This window comes from Nannospalax galili, unplaced genomic scaffold, assembly GCF_000622305.1.
Source record: "Nannospalax galili isolate Female #2095 unplaced genomic scaffold, S.galili_v1.0 scaffold675, whole genome shotgun sequence".
NCBI classification, from domain to species: domain Eukaryota; kingdom Metazoa; phylum Chordata; class Mammalia; order Rodentia; family Spalacidae; genus Nannospalax; species Nannospalax galili.
Window position 1 is genome coordinate 1,705,283 of NW_008337205.1, and position 15,766 is coordinate 1,721,048.

A 15,766-nucleotide genomic window follows, 5' to 3' on the forward strand; every position below is an offset into this window, starting at 1 on the left:
GTGAAATGGAAGCCAGCCTGGTCCACATAGTGAGATCCAGGCCAGCTGAGGCTAAAAGGAGAACTTGTCTCAAGAAAAGAAAGAAAGAAAAGAAAAAGAAAGAAAGAAAGAAAGAAGAAAGAAAGAAAGAAAGAAAGAAAGAAAGAAAGAAAGAAAGAAAGAAAGAAAGAAAAGGAAGTGTTAGATTTAGGAGGGATAGAAAGGAAGGAGTTTAAAGTTTAGAAGTAAGAGTCAGAGCCAGACCTGCAACAGGCAAGGAATGTGCTCCCTGGATTCATGAAGCATCCAGGACCTAGGTGAAGTCTCAGAGCAGTCATGCAAAGGGTGCAGTGTCTGGGTACCCCTTTGTGGCTCATAACAACCCTGTCGCCCCTCCCACTTACTGGCCTTTGAGCTGGTAGTCCCTGTTTCTCCCATGGGAGCGTGTCACCCAGACACTCAAAGCCACCACCAGCAACAGCAACAGCAGAGCCGCAGCACCCACCAGGCCCCCAACCAGCGCCCACCAGTGGATAGCCACCTCGCAGCGTGGGCCAGAGAACCAGTGAGCGTCTGTGGAGAAACAGCTAGGGAGAGATTACTACATAGGTCTCAGACAAGGTTGCATGCAGGTGCAAGGGACCTCATGGGCTAGGGTCCACCACCCTAGAGTAAGTGGACAGGACCTTTAAGGATTGAGTAGGTATATGGGAAGGTCTCCAAAAAGAGACAGTGAGGTGTGGTGACTCACATCTCTAATTCCAGAACTTGACAGGAGGCTTGGGAGTTCAAAGCCAGCCTCAGCTACATGGTTAAGAATTTGAGGCCAACCTGAACTACATTAAGACCCTGTCTCTAAAAAAAGCAGGACGGGCAGCTAGATGTATTGTACAGTTCCAGGGGCTCTAACATCCTCTTCTGGCTTCTACTGGCATTGCACACAGAGGTACACTTATGTACATGCAGGCAAAATACTCATACATATAAAATAAAAATAAAGAAATAAAATAATCCCAGCACTTGGGAGGCAGAGGCAGGCAGATCTCTGTGAGTTCAAGGCCAGGCTGGTCTACATAGTGAGTTCCAGGCCAGCTGGGGCTACAGGGAGACCCTGTCTCAAAAAGACCAATAAACAAATAATAAATAATAAAAATTTTTAAAAATTAAAAAGAGGCTGGGTATGGTGGTGCATGCCTTTAATCCCAGCACTTGAGAGGCAGAAGCAGGCAGATCTCTGTGAGTTTGAGATCAGCCTGGTCTACCTAGTGAGTTCCAGGACAGTTGGGACTACAGGGACAAAATAAGTAAATAAATAAAGATGATAGATAGATAGATAGATAGATAGATAGATAGATAGATAGATAGATAGATAGATAGATGATAGATAGATAGGACTAGCTAAATGGCTCAGGGGGGTAAAGGTGCTTGCTGTGCAAGCCTGACAAGGCAACCTGAGTTCCATCCCAAGAACCCACATAAAAGTGGAAGGAGAGAATAAACTCCACAAAGTTGTCCTCTGATCTCTTAGCAGCACCGGGTGCCCAACCATGTACGTCATGTACACACAAACGCACACAAAAAGTAATAAATAAAATTTAGGATCATCAAGACAGCTCAGTGGGTGGAGGTACCTGGACCCACATGTGGAAGGAGAGAACCGACTCCCAAAAGTTGTCCTCTGACCTCCACATGCATCATGTGACACACACACACACGCACACGCACACAAAATTTGAAAAATGAAATGTGATTTTTTTTTTTTGAGACAGTGTCTCTCTGTAGCCCCAGCTGTCCTGGAACTCACTATGTAGACCAGGCTGGCCTTGAACTCACAGAGATCTGCCTGCCTCTGCCTCCCGATTGCTAGGATTAAAGGCGTGTGCCACCACGCCAGGCAAAATGTAATTTTTTTAATTAAAATAAATAAATTTAAAAAGGAAAAACACAAAATAAAGTAAAACTTAAAAACCAAAAAAAGAAGCTGGGCGTCGTGGCATCTGTCTTTAATCCTAGCACTCGGGAGGCAAAGGCAGGCAGATCTCTGTGAGATTGAGGCCAGCCTGGTCTACATAGCTAGTTCCAGGCCAGATGGAGCTACAGGGAGGCCCTGTCTCAAAAAGGAATAAATAAATATTGAAAATAAAATAACCATAAAAGAAAAGGGGGAAGGAAGTAGGACTGGAGAAAGTGGACAGGACTTCTGGGAAGGGCATAGAGGTGGTGGGCGTGGCCTTGGGATGAGCATTGCGGAGTAGGAGGGGGCTATTGAATGGGGTGGGGTGTATTGAATGGGGCGGGACCTCACCGGCATTGGGGACCAGTCTTTTGTAGAAAACACTGTCCTGGTGGCAATCGATGGCACCGTCCACGCCAGGTGTGCAACTGGTGACACAGCGGAGTCTATTCAGCTCCACGGAAGGGAAGTAGAATTCTTCAAAGCCCTCGGGAGCCTCTCGGCGACAGATGACTGGGGGCGGAGACAGGGAGGGGATTACAGAAACTGGCTCCATTCCTTCTACTTGGGAGCCTGGCTTTGGCGACATATGGACAGGACATTCCAAGGGTGATATCCTGAGGCAGACCCCAATATTAGGTTGGGGGAAGGCACTTTGGGGTTCTCACCTTGCCTGATGGTGCTGGAGAACAGCTAGTAACAAAGGGCTCAGAAGGGGTCTGGAGATGCTCAGTGGGTAAATGGGCCTGCCTGCAGCCAAACTAACTTTGATCCCAGGGCCCCACATGATAGAAGGAGATAACTGGCTCCCTAAAGTTGTCCTCTGATTTCCACACATGTGACATAGCACATGGGTGCACACACACACACACACACACACACTAAAATATAAAATAATAATAATAATAATAGAGGGGGCAGAGCCCAGAAGGGTGAATAACACTGGCTTCCCCTGAAAGTCTCCCCTTCTCCCTAGGGAACTTCAATGGGTGGATGTTCTTGGTGGAAGTGTTCCCAGCCACCAGAGGCCACACAGTCCTTTGCCCCACCCTCACCTTCTGGGGTCAGCTCCTTCATGGTATTGTTCATCTTGATGGATTCAGGTTTAAAACACAGGGCTGCGGGAGGGAGGGACACACACAAGTATGGGGAGAGGGCCGGGCTTGGTGGCCCATACCTTTAATCCCAGCACTCAGGAGGCAGAGGCAGGTGAGCCTCTTTAAGATCAAGGCAAGCCTGGTCTACATAGTGAGTTCCAGGCCAGCTGGAGCTACAGGGAGATCCTGTCTCAAAAACAAAAAACAAAACTAGATACAGGTATGGAGAGAGGAAGTGAGGGCTCCCTCAGTGTCCCCACAGTGTGGAGGGGCCACCAGGGAACTGTCACCTTCTTCCCACCCCACCCTGAGTAGTCACATATCATCCGAGTCCTGGTGAGACCCTCCCCAGCCCCACATTTGACCCAGCTGAACATGGACTGCACCACTTCTCTCAGCCAGCTGGAGGAATTACAGGGCTGACCCCTAAGTCCCTAAAGGGCCCTGACTAAGCCAGAGCAAGCAGGAGTGTCTGCTCTGACCTCGGCCCCTTTCTCCAGCCTTGACTCACTCTGGCTGTCCCTACAGCTGTCCTGGATGGCAGTCTGCAGTTCCTCTTTCAATATGATCTTCACTTTTTCATACTCTTTCTCCAGCTGGAGGCTAAAGGTTAACTTCAGTAGGACCAGATAGTCCACCACGATGCTGCCGCTCCTGAGGAGCCAAGGGCGTTAGAGGGCACACAGAGGGAACAGACCCCTCCAAGGACCAGCCACAAGTGTCAGGAAGGAAAAGGGGGTGCAGGTTGTGATGTGAAAGGCCACATTCCTTTTGAGTGTATGTGTGCTGCATATGGGTGTGAGTACAGTTGTGCACAAGCATGACAGGTATGTATAGATCAAGGACAGAATTGGTCCCCAGGTGCCTTCCTCCCTTTGTTTGAGACAGGATTCCTCATTGGTCCAGAGCTTTGCCATCTCCCCAAGTCCCATATATGTCCATTTCAGAAGAGGTAAACCCCAGTTGCTCAGCCTGAGAGGGCAGGGCAAGGATTAAATTGACTGGGCATAGTGGCACATGTCTTTAATCCCAGCATGCAGGAAGCAGAAGCAGGCAGATCTCTCTGTGAGATAGAGGCCAGCCTGGTCTACACAGAGAGTTCCAGGACAGCTGGGGCTACAGGGAGACCCTGTCTCAAAAAAAAAAGAAGATTAAATTCTCTTCATATTGTATCAAGCCATCACCAAACCAGATACTCTCCTCTCCCCTCCTCCTCTTCCTCCCCTCTCCCCTCCCTTCCCCCTCCCACTCCCCTTCCTCTCCCCTCTCTCTCCCTTCCTTTCCCCTCTCCCTGTCCCTGTTTTTCTTCCTCACCTCTCCCTCCCCCTCTCCCCCATCCTTCCCACCAACAAGGATGAGGCACCACTCAAAGAGAGACCAAGTCAGCAGTCCGCCCCCTGCAAGTTCTGTGCAATCTCTCTTTAAAAGAAGTTTCATCTCCTACAGGAAAATCACCTCCAGAAAAAATGATCCCGAAAGTCCTTCTCAAGAAATTGCTTTGGATTTCCTTCTGCCTCTTTCTGTCTTTATAATATCTATCTGGTAATTCCAAAAGGAGGGATGAGTTCTCTAGCCTCCTTTTCCACCCTTTTCCTCCACCCCACCATGTTTCCAGCCCCAGAACGGTCTCCTACCTCAAGGACAGGATCTCCACACCCTGGAAGCCCTGCACGGTCCTGTAAATCTTCTGCATCTGAAATGCCAATGTTCTCAGGGCTCATGTCTGAATCCACAGGCCCGAGGGCACCCAGGGGCCCATGCCCATCTCCAGGGGAGGATCTGTAAATTCAGCTCTCCTCCCTGCTTACCTGATTCTGGAAGGTGTTACTGAAATCTTCGTAGACCTTGGAAGTGTTGTCTCTGAGGTCTGGAGAGAATTCCTGGTCCACAGATAACTCCATGCCCACTTCAGTATCCACTGTGTCTGTACACAGAACACCCAGCTCTGGTCACTTCCTCATCTGCCCCTGTCTGCCATCATCACCACCACAATCCCCTCAGTCACAGGCTTCTCCTCTGCCCTTCTCCATCATCCGTGAAGACCAAGGAACAGCAGGGGAAGAGCTTTTGCCTAGAATCCCCCAGTGAGGGGCTGGGGTGTGGCTCAGTGGTAGAGCACCTGCCTAGAATCCCCCAGTGAGGGACTGGGGTGTGGCTCAGTGGTAGAGTGCCTGTCTAGAATCCCCCAGTGAGGGGCTGGGGATGTGGCTCAGTGGTAGAGCACCTGCCTAGAATCCCCCACTGAGGGGCTGAGGGTGTTGCTCAGTGGTAGAGCACCTGCCTAGTGTTCCCCACTGAGGGGCTAGGCATGACTTGATAGTGGAGTGTCCCCAGTAAGAGTACAGGGATGTGGTTCAATGGCAGAGCTCTTGCCTAGCATGTGTGAGGTCATGGCCGGTAGATCAAGAGTTCAGGACCATTCACAGCTACATAGTTGAGTTGGAAGACAGCCTAGGGTACATGAGACAGTGTTCAAAGAAACAAATAGAAGGAAGTGATGGTGCACGCCTTTAATCCCAGCATTTGGGAGACAGAACAGGCAGATCTCTGTGAGGCTGGGCCACATAGGGAGTTCCAGTCCAGCTGGTACTACAGGGAGGCCCTGTCTCAAAAAGACCAAAAAGTATTTATTTATTTATTTATTTATTTTAATTAATTAATTAAAATAGATTGCTAAGTATGTGACGTTAATATGAGAAAATTAACCTGGACTATCAGAATGAGCTGACTCATCTCAAAGTTCCTTAACAATGGAAGAAGGAGCAGAAAAGGTCAGTTGACCAGAGAATAAAAAGTTTATGGAAGGATGACAGAGAGAGCCACACCTAGCCTTATGAGAGAGGCTTTGATTTAAGACACGGGAGGTTCTAGAAAACAGAAGCAGCAAGGAAAGGAACTCTTTCCCAGAGCCTCAGGGGAAAAAAAAAAACACTTGGACTTGAACCTGGTGACACCCCCATCTGATTTTGTGATAATTAATCTCCATTGTCAATGTGATAAGCTCTAGAATCGCATAGGAGACAAATCTCTGGGCATGTCTGAGAGGGAGTTTCTAGACTGGGCTGAGGAGGGAAGACCCATCCTGAATGTGGGCAGCACCATCCCATGGTTGGGGTCCTGGACTGAATACAAAGGAGAAAGTGAGCTGAGCACCAGCATTCATCTCTCTGCTTCCTGACTGTGGATGCCATGTGAGCAGCTGCCTCACACTCCTGCTGCCATGCCTTCCTGCCATGATGGACTGTGTCCTCAAACTGTGAGCCACATAAACCCTTAAGTTGTTTTTATTGCCAAGCATGGTAGCCCCAGCCTTTAATCCTAGCACTCAGGAGGCAGAGGCAGGAGGGTCTCTATGAATTTGAGGCCAGCCTATTCTACATAGCAAGTTCCAAGTCAGCATGGCTACACAGTGAGACCTTGTTTACACACACACACACACACACACACACACACACACACACACACACAAAGTTACTTTCATCAAGGATTTGACCACAAAAATGAGAAAAGTAAGCAATACAGATTTCTAATCTATAGAATTATGTTGTTCCAGCTGCTAGATCTATGGTCATTTCTTATGGCAACCTTTGGAGACTGATACAGTTCTGAGCAGAGGTCTAGGAGGAAGAATGAAGCTGCCTGGAGGTGAGGCGGAGACCTGGACAGCAGTGGGTGAGAAGTCAGCAATGGCGAAAGGACTGGAAGGGTGCTACAAAGTCCCTCCCATAAGGAGGAAGAAGAGAGCCTGTGGGTCTGGTAACTCACCTAGTTCTAACTGCTCCACTGGAAGCTCACAGAGGGAGCCATAGAAGGTACTGACGCAGAGACACTTGAGACCATCCCACGTGCCTCCGTTCTGGCATCTGACATTCGTATACTGACAGCTGTCTCCAGAGTAACCGGGAACACAAATGCAACCACCCTGTTCCCAGGTGCCACCATTAGCACAGGTACCTGGGAAGCCAACAAGAAGAGAGGCCCAGCTAGGATCCAACCTTGGTAAACAGGGAAGGAAGGGACAGAAACAAACAAAACAGGAAGCAGGGAGATCCAACCTGGGGCGGTGGTCGAGTCTGATTGTGAAGTCATCTGCGTAGTGGTTGAAGTTGATCGTAGTGAAGTAAGGGTGGTGAGGGATTTTGTGGTGGCCAGTGGTGTCTCTGGAATCCTGGTGGTGGGTAGGATGGGATGGGTTGCCTTGCTTGAAGTTGTGATAGTTGGAAGACCGTTGCTTGGTTTCATGGTGGGTGGAACACTAATGGAGCCAGACATATTGGGGGTGATGATAGTGGTGGCACTCAACCAAGTCTCAGTGGTGGACACTGTGATGCTTGTCAAAGCTGGGTCTGTAGCTGTTTCCCTAGAGCCAGTAGAGCTGGACACATCAGTGATGATGTTTGAGGAATCTGTTTCTGGAGTCACTGAAGAAGGGTCCATATATGTAGGGAGAATGGTTCTTGTACTGGTAGGACTAGAAGTGGTGACCATTTCGGTGGTGGAGGGAAGGACTGAGAATGGGGTGATGGGCATGGATGTCACTTCAATACCAGGATTGATGGTAACACATGGAGTTGTGGAAGAGGTAGGGACTATGGTGATGGTGATAGTTTCTGGGCAGGGTGTAGTGGAAGGAGGAGAAATATAAGAGAATGGAGTTGTTTCAGTATGAGCTGTGGTAGGTGATGAGATGGTTGGAGAAGTTCTGGTAGTGGAGGAGGAAGGAGGAAGGGATGTCATGGCAGAAAAGACTCTAACCTCTGTGCTGGAGATATGGGAAAGGGTACAAAGAGAGTTGGTGGTAGTACTCAGACTTGGAATGGTACTTATGGAAGACAGAGGAGAGGACATTGTGACTGTGGGTGTTGAAGAGGAGATCAAGGAACCAAAGGAAGTCATAATTGCATTTGTACATGTGCTCCCCCTGATGGGAGACTCTGTTGTGCTGGACTCACTTGATGAAGTATGTGAAGTTAGAAAGGTGGGGGTGGACACAGAGGTTTTAAGAGTGGACATGCCAGTGCTTGAACTGGGGACATAGGACACCGACAACTCAGGACTAAAGTCTGATGGTGGACTGACAGTATGAAAAGAAGAGAGGGAGGAATCAGTACTTCCTGAAGACGTACTAGTCAGTAGAGGAGAGCTTTGGGTTCCTGGCTCAGAGGCAAATGTAGAAGTTGATACTGATGACGACGTATCAGGTGAAACTGAAAAACTCATCCCAAGGGAACCCGTTGGGGTGTTTCCAATGACTGGGACAGTAGCTGTCACAATGGGGGTGATGGGATGGGTTGTGCTGATAAGTGGTACCTCTGTGTTGTGGATAATGGAAGAAGATGGGATGATGTTGGTATGGGTTGGTATTGTACTAGAAAGTGAGTGGGTTATTGTGGTAGTTGCCAGGGTAGGTGTACCACTGTTGCCTGTAGATGAGGAAGGGGGAGCTTCAACTGTGGTTGTGATGTCTGCACTAGGAGATGAGTTTACAGATGTGTTTCTAAGGTACCGTAAGTGTTAGGGTGTGAGGAGGTGGCAATTGTGATGGTCTGTCAATGGAGAGGTCGTTAGAAGAAGTGGAAGAGATCCTAGAGGGACTCAGGGTGGCTGTGATGATCAAGGGTGTGTAAGCTGTCATAGTTGTGTCTGAGGTGGGCCAAAATGGCCAGGGTGTCAGGGAGGTGCCCAGAGTTGATGTGTCTGTGGTGGGAGTAGAGGCAGTGCTACATGACGTGGGGTACGTGGCAGCAGAACTAGGGAAGGCAAACTGAGGTGTGGCTGTGGATGTAGCAGAAACAGAGAGTGAGGTCATCAAGGTAGACAGAGGTGTGATATATATGCTTTCAGTGGTGACCGGTGGAGAACTTGAGACAGACATAGAGGATAGAGCCCAACTTGTGGGAGATGTCAGCACATTGGTGATGGTGTAAGGAGACCTCATGGATGTCCCAGATGTGAGTATACCTGTGGTGGTGATTGGAGAAGTGATTGGAGGAATTAAGGTTGTTTCTGTCCTAAGAGGTTCGGTATGGAGGTCTGTGGTAGGAGTCAGTGTGGTTTTCCCAATGGGTGTGACAGAAGGAGTGGACAGGGTGGGCTGGCCTGTTCCTGTCACTGCTGAAGTAGTAAAAGGCAGTTCTGTAGATGTGGTGACTGTGAGTGTGTTGGTGGCTGTGGGTGTTGGGGTAGATTCAGCTGTTGAGTGCACTGTGTGAGGGATGGTTGGAGCAGAGGGCACACTGTCCATCTGTGTGGTCCCAGCACTGCTGGCAGAGATGGAGGAGGAGAATGCAGTTGTCACTGGAATGCTTGTGACGAGGGGGTGTTCTGGGGTATTTGCTGTCACAATAGAAGCAGTGGTATGAGAGGTCATGACATGTGGTGTGTCTGTGTCCTGGGTGATGGGGGGAAATGGGATGAAATGGGTGTGGGTTGGTGTCATGCTGGAAGCTGTGTGGGTTGAAGGGATGTCTGATGCTGTGGTCAAGGGATCCGTGTTGCCCATCGATGAGGAGGTGAGAGCTGTGTCTGTAAAGGTGGGAACACCTGAGCTACATGAAGATAGAATTGTAGATGTGGATATCTCCAGGGTACCAGACGTGGTGGGAAGTGAAGAGGTGGCAGTTGTGGACGTGCTGTCAGTAGGATAGCTGTTTGGGGTGGTGAGGCTGGGGGTGCTGTGAGAGGGAGTCAGGCTGGTTGAGGTGACCAAGTATGTGGCAGCTGTCTTGCTTGTTTCTGAAGTGAGCATAGAAGGCCAAGTGGGTGTGACAGAGGTGTCAGAGATCAAAATGGCTGTGGTGGAGGTAGGTGAGGTGGCATGAGAGAGGGAGTGTGTAACAGAGTTGGTGGACGAGTTAAGGAAGATGATGTGAGATGTAGCTGTAGTTGTCGCATAGGGAGTTGGGAGTGTAGTCACTGAGGCAGGTAATGGGATGGTTTGCATAGTGCCAGTGGTGACTGGTTGTGTGCTTGGGATAGACCCAGAGGACAGAGCCTTGCTTGTTGGTGAAGTCAACACATTGGTGGTCACTGGAGGAAAGGTGATGAATGTCTCAGAAGTCAACATGGGAGTGACTGAAGAAATGATCGGTAGAGTTGAGGTGGTTGCTATCATGAGAGGTTCTGTAGGATGGCCTATGGCAGGAGACAGTGTGGTTTTCCCAGTGGATGTAGCAACCTGGGTGGAAAAGGTGGGCTGATCTGTTCCCGTCACTGCTGCAGTGACTGGAGATGGTTCTATAGATAGGGTTGTTGTGAGTGTGTTGCTGGTTATGCCTGTTGGGGTGGATTTAGCCATTGTGTGGACTGTACTGGTCATGGTTGGAGCAGAGGGCAGGGTGTCCATCTGTGTGGTCCCAGCACTGCCGGCAGAGATGGAGGAGGAGAATGCAGATGTGACTGGAATGCTTGTGGCTAAAGGACTTGGGGTGTTTGCAGTACTTGATAGGCAGATGCCACACTGGAAGTGGTGGTATAGGTTGTGGTGGCAAGTGGTATTTCTGTGTTTGGGACATTGGAGGAATAAGAGCTGAAGTTGGTGTGGGTTGGTGACATACTGGAGACTGTGAGGGTGGAAGACGCACCTGTCATGGTAACCAAGAGATCCGTGTTTCCCATAGATGAGGAGGTGAGAGCTGTGTCTGTGATAGGGGAGATGCCTATACTAGGTGAAATCTGGATTGTGGATGTGAGTGTCTCCAGGATACCAGAGCTAGTGGAAGATGAGGAGGTGACAACTGTGGACATTCTGTGAGTGTTGTAACTGTCTGAGGATGTGAGGCTAGGAGTACTGTGGGAGGGGATCTGGGTGGCAGTGGTGACCAAGTGTGTGGTAGCTGTCTTAGATGTGTCTGAGGTAGCCAGAGAGAGCCAGGGGATGGGAGAGGTGACAGGAGTCAGTGTGCCTGTGGTGGGTGTAGGAAAGGAGCTACCCAATGTCAGGAGTGTTCCAGAGCTGGTTGAAGAACTGAAGGAGGTGGCCTGAGGTGGAACTGTAGATGTGACATCAAATGTTAGGGGTGTGGTCACCAGGGTAGACAATGGGATGAGGTGACTTGTGCTGGTGGTGACTGGCTGTGTGTCTGGTACAGTCCTAGAAGCCAGAACCCTAGAGGTTGGTGGTGTCAACATGTTAGTGGTCAAAGGAAGAGAGATGCTGGGTGTCCCAGATGTGAGTATATGTGGGGTGGTGACTGAAGAAGTGATTGGCAGAACTGACGTTGGTTCTGTCATTTGAGAATCTATAGGGAGGTCTATGATAGGAGTCACTGTGGTTTTCCCAGTGGGTGTGGCAGAAGGAGTGGACAAGGTGGGCTGGTCTGTTCCTGTCACTGCTGAGGTAGTAAAAGGCAGTTCTGTAGATGTGGTGACTGTGAGTGCGTTGGTGGCTGTGGGTGTTGGGGTAGGTTCAGCTGTTGAGTGCACTGTGTGAGGGATGGTTGGAGCAGAGGGCACACTGTCCATCTGTGTGGTCCCAGCACTGCTGGCAGAGATGGAGGAGAATGCAGTTGTCACTGGAATGCTTGTGGCAAAGGGACGCAGGGTGTTTTCAATACGTGTGAAGGTAGCTGTTCTACCAGGAATGATATGAGTTGTGCTCATAATAGGTGTTGTTTCTGAGTTCTGGAGGGTTGAGGAAGATGGGATGGTGGTGGTGTGGGTTGCAGACACAGAATCTGTGTGGACTGAGGTGATGTCTATTGTGACCTGAGGGACAGTGATGCTTGTAGATGAAGTAGTAAGAGCTGTGGCTGGTGTGGTAGAGATGCCTGCACCAAGTGAAGCCAGGGTTCTGGATGTAACTGTCTCCATCACACCAGAAGAGGTGGGGGGTAAAGTGGCAGTGGTAAAGGTCCCATCTGTGGGCAAGTGGCTATTTGAGACTGTGGAGCTGGGAGTGGTGGGCACGGTGGTCTGGGTGGCAGGGGTGACCAAGTGTGTGGTAGCAGTCTTTGTTGTGTCTGAGGTGGGCAGAGAAGGCCAGGTGGGCATGGGAGAAGTGTCAGGGGCCAGTGTGTCTGTAACGGACATAGAAGAGGAGATATGTGATATCAATAGTGTCACAGCATCAGTTGAAGAACTGAAGGAGGTGGCCTGGGATGGAGCTGTAGACCTGGTATAGGTAGGTGGGGGTGTGCTTAGTGAGGTGGATAATGGGGTGGTGTATGTATTGCCAATGGTAACTGTATTCTTGAGACAGGCACAGAAGACACCATAGTGGTAAGTGTGGCAGCACATTGCTTACTGAAGGATAGGTATTTGATGTCCCTGAAGTCAGTGTATCTGAGGGTATGATTGAAGACGTGCCCTGGGAAGCGTCTGTAATTTTTGTCATGACAGAATTTGTAGGAAGGTCTGTGGTAGTAGTTGAAGGTGGTTCTTTAAATGTGGTGGTTATGAGTGAGTTGGTGGTCATGGGTGTTGGGGTGGATTTGGCTATTGTGTGGAGCATAGGGGTGATGGTTGGAGTTGAAGCTGTATGTTCTGTCTGTGTGTTCCCAGAACTGCTATCAGCCATTGAGGTGGGCAATATAGTTGTGACAGGAATACTTGTAGCAAGAGAATGTGTAAAGGTGTCTCTAGTGCTTGTGAAAGCAGCTGCCATACTGGGTGTAGCGGAACGGCTTGTACTCAAGAGTGTTGTTGTGTCTATGTTCTTGAAAAAAGGGGAAGACTGGATGATACTGGTGTGGGTTGCAGACACACTGGAGTCCATGTGTGTTGAGGTGGTAATTGAACCACTGAATTGCCTATAGATGAGGAGGGGAGATTTTTGGCTCTGATGGTGGTGATTCCTTCACTACGAGAAGATGGGGTTATAGATGTGAGTGTCTCCACAGTATCATGGATGGTGGGAGGTGAGGATGTAGCAGTTGTGGGTGTGCTATGAGTGTAGTAACTGTTCGAGGTTGTAAGTCTGAGGTTGGTTATATTGACCAAGTGTGTGGTAGTGGTCATGGCTTTTTCTGAGATGGGCCAAGTGGGCATGACAGAGGCGTCAGGACTCAGTGTGTGTATGGTGGTAGGAGAGGGGATATCTGACGTGGAGTGTCCAACACTGTTAGTGGGTAAACTGGGGGAGATGACCTGAGACATTGCTGTAGATGTGCCATTGGTAGTTGGGAGTGTGGTCATTAGGATAGATAAAGGGGTGGTGTGTATAAGGCCAGTGGTGACAGGTTGTGTGCTTGGGATAGGCATAGAGGAAGAATCCCTCATCATGGATGATGTCAGCACTTTGGTATCTGTTGGGGAAAAGATGCTGGGTATCCCAGAAACCCACATATCTGTGGGGGCAACTGATGAAGCAATCAAGGGAGTCGCAGTCATTTCTGTCTTGAGAGATTCTGTAGGAAGGGCTGTGGTGGGATTCAATGGGGGGGTCTCCTGTAGATGTGGCAGCAATGGTGGGGAAAATGGGCTGACCTGTTCCAATCATGGCTGTGGTAGTGGCAGGTGGCTCTATAGATAAGGTTGTTGCAAGTGTGTTGGTGGTCATGGGTGTTGCAGTGGATTCAGCTGTCATGTGGAGTATACTGGTGATGGTTGGCGCTGAGGGCACACTGTCCACCTGTGTGGCCCCAGAACTGCTGCCTGCCAGAGAGGACGAGAATGCAGATGTGACTGGGATGCTTGTAGCAAGAGGATATGTTAGACTGTTTCCAGTATTTGAGAGAGTAGCCGTCACACTGGAAGTGGTGGTATGGGATAGGTTAACAGGTGATATATCCATGTTCTTTGTGGTGGGAGACAATGGGATGAAATTGGTGTGGGTTGCTGATGTGCTGGAAGCTGTGTGGGTTGATGTGGTGTCTGTCATCATGCCCCATGGACCAGTGTCACCCACAGATGAGGAGATGAGACTTGTGGCTGTGATAGTAGGGATGCCTTTAGTAGGTGACAAAGCTTCAGATACAAATGTCGTACTGGAGACTGACATTGTAGGGGCTGCGTTTGCTGACTTGACACTTGTCATCACAGACACAGAACTTGTTGTGCCAGTAGGTGTGTGGCTAGTAGCTGTTGATATTGTCTTAGGGATGTCTGGACCATGTGACAGTGTGGCTGTGTGTTGGGATATCACCACAGGACCTGAGGAATTGGACACTGGGATCACCTCAGGTGTGAGTGTTGTGAATGTGGAGTTAATATCAGAAGGTGTAGAAGGTGGAGATGTTACCATGTTGGTGGTCACTGAAGTAGCCATGTTGGATGTGGAAATGGTCACCATACTAGTTGATATGGTTGGGAGAGAAGACGTCTTTTCTGTGCTCCTCATTTCCAGGGATGGCTCTCCTGTAAGAGTGGTTGTTTCCATAGAAACTGAAGCAACATGTGTTGATAGATGGGTGGAGCTGAGGAAATGAGTGGAAGCAGTTTCTGTTTTGAATGGATTTCCTGGTATGGTCAAGATAGTGGTGTTGAGTTGGGCACTGTTATCAGTTACTGTTGTTAAGACTGTTTTCCTAGGAGTTAGAGAGGAGACAGCAGCAGGAAGAGAAGTAGCTCCTGGAGTGAAGAACATTGTGCTGCGGACCACTGTTGGGGTCAAGGTGGACATTTCTATGTTCCCCTTGGTAGAGGAGGTCAGAGTATCTTGGGTTGTGTGTGTGACTGACACAGAAGAGGGTGCGGACATCATTGTGGGTGTGTTCCCTATATTGGTGGCAGTAGAAACAAAGGTCATGGCTGAGGTCACTTTCCTTGACTCAGGAACCATAGGGATGAGGGTTGTCCCTAGCTTGTCTAGCTTGGGAGTGGTGGTGTAAGAGCTGGTGAGGGGCACATGGCTCATGGTTACACAGGTGGTGGTTGGGTAGGTGGTGGCAATTGTAAAGCTAGATGGGTATGTGCACTCTGTAGTGGGTATGTAGACCAAGATGGTAGGGGGAGTGGTCTCAACCTTGATGACAAACTTGGACATTGGGATTGTCGAAGTGTGAAGACTGACTGGATATTTGAGCGATGTTTCAGAAATGGGTTTAAAGAGTCTGGGCATGACAAGGGTCCTGGGTGTGTGTTCACCATTGCCAGCAACTGAAGAAGCCAGTTGGTGGGGCCTGAGTGGCCACAGAGGTTCACCTATGGCACTCGGAGCATTGCCAAGAGCAGCGCGGGCTGCTTCCACACCGGGCAAGTGAGCGTTAGAGGTGGATGCAGTCAAGGATGGAGTTCCTGTGTTGACAGGAAAACAGAAGACTCCATGGGTGAAGTCATAAGTCATTCCATCATCATCACAGCCCATGGGGAATTCCCTTTCTAAAAAAATTTTGTTTTATTTTTAAGTGTATGAGTGTATTCCTGCATGTATGTAAGTGCATCTATGTGTGCAATGCCCATGGAGGACAAAAAGGGCATTGGATCCCCTGGAACTAGAGTTATGGGATGGCTGTTAGCTGCCATGTAGGTGCTGGGAACTGAACCCAGGTCCTCTGGAAGAGCAGCCAGTGCTCTCAGCTGTTGAGCCATCTCTCAGGCCCCACTCCCTCACTCTTTGGATTCAAGCCACAAAGAGTAGGTTGTACCCAAGGAAGGCAATTTGGAGATGGGGAGCTTTTGAGTCTGTTCAGGGGGCAGTGGGCAGAAGCAACCCTCAATGCTTCTCTGGTCAAGCTGAGCATCCAAGTTCAACAGAGGCTCCCTCTTCCTCCTTCCTTTTCTTCTTTTTCTTCTTTTCTTTTTTTTTAGACAGGATCTTCCTGTACCCCTGGCTGGTCTGGAACTCACTATGTAGACC

At 49.4% G+C, this 15,766-nt stretch overlaps 1 protein-coding gene across 1 annotated transcript; it reads right to left on the reverse strand.

Annotated features, from left to right (window-relative positions):
* Positions 1-379: 379 nt before the first annotated feature.
* On the reverse strand, positions 380-15,028 carry LOC103733553 (mucin-3B-like). The gene is given in 17 exon segments (XM_029563221.1): positions 380-566; positions 2,285-2,324; positions 2,327-2,446; positions 2,989-3,051; positions 3,542-3,684; positions 4,665-4,723; positions 4,839-4,954; positions 6,796-6,984; positions 7,086-8,453; positions 8,537-8,576; positions 9,143-9,274; positions 10,244-10,489; positions 10,543-11,736; positions 12,266-12,635; positions 13,073-13,422; positions 13,424-14,261; positions 14,649-15,028. Coding segments are annotated over 17 exon segments (5,835 nt in total).
* Between the last annotated feature and the right edge of the window lie 738 nt (positions 15,029-15,766).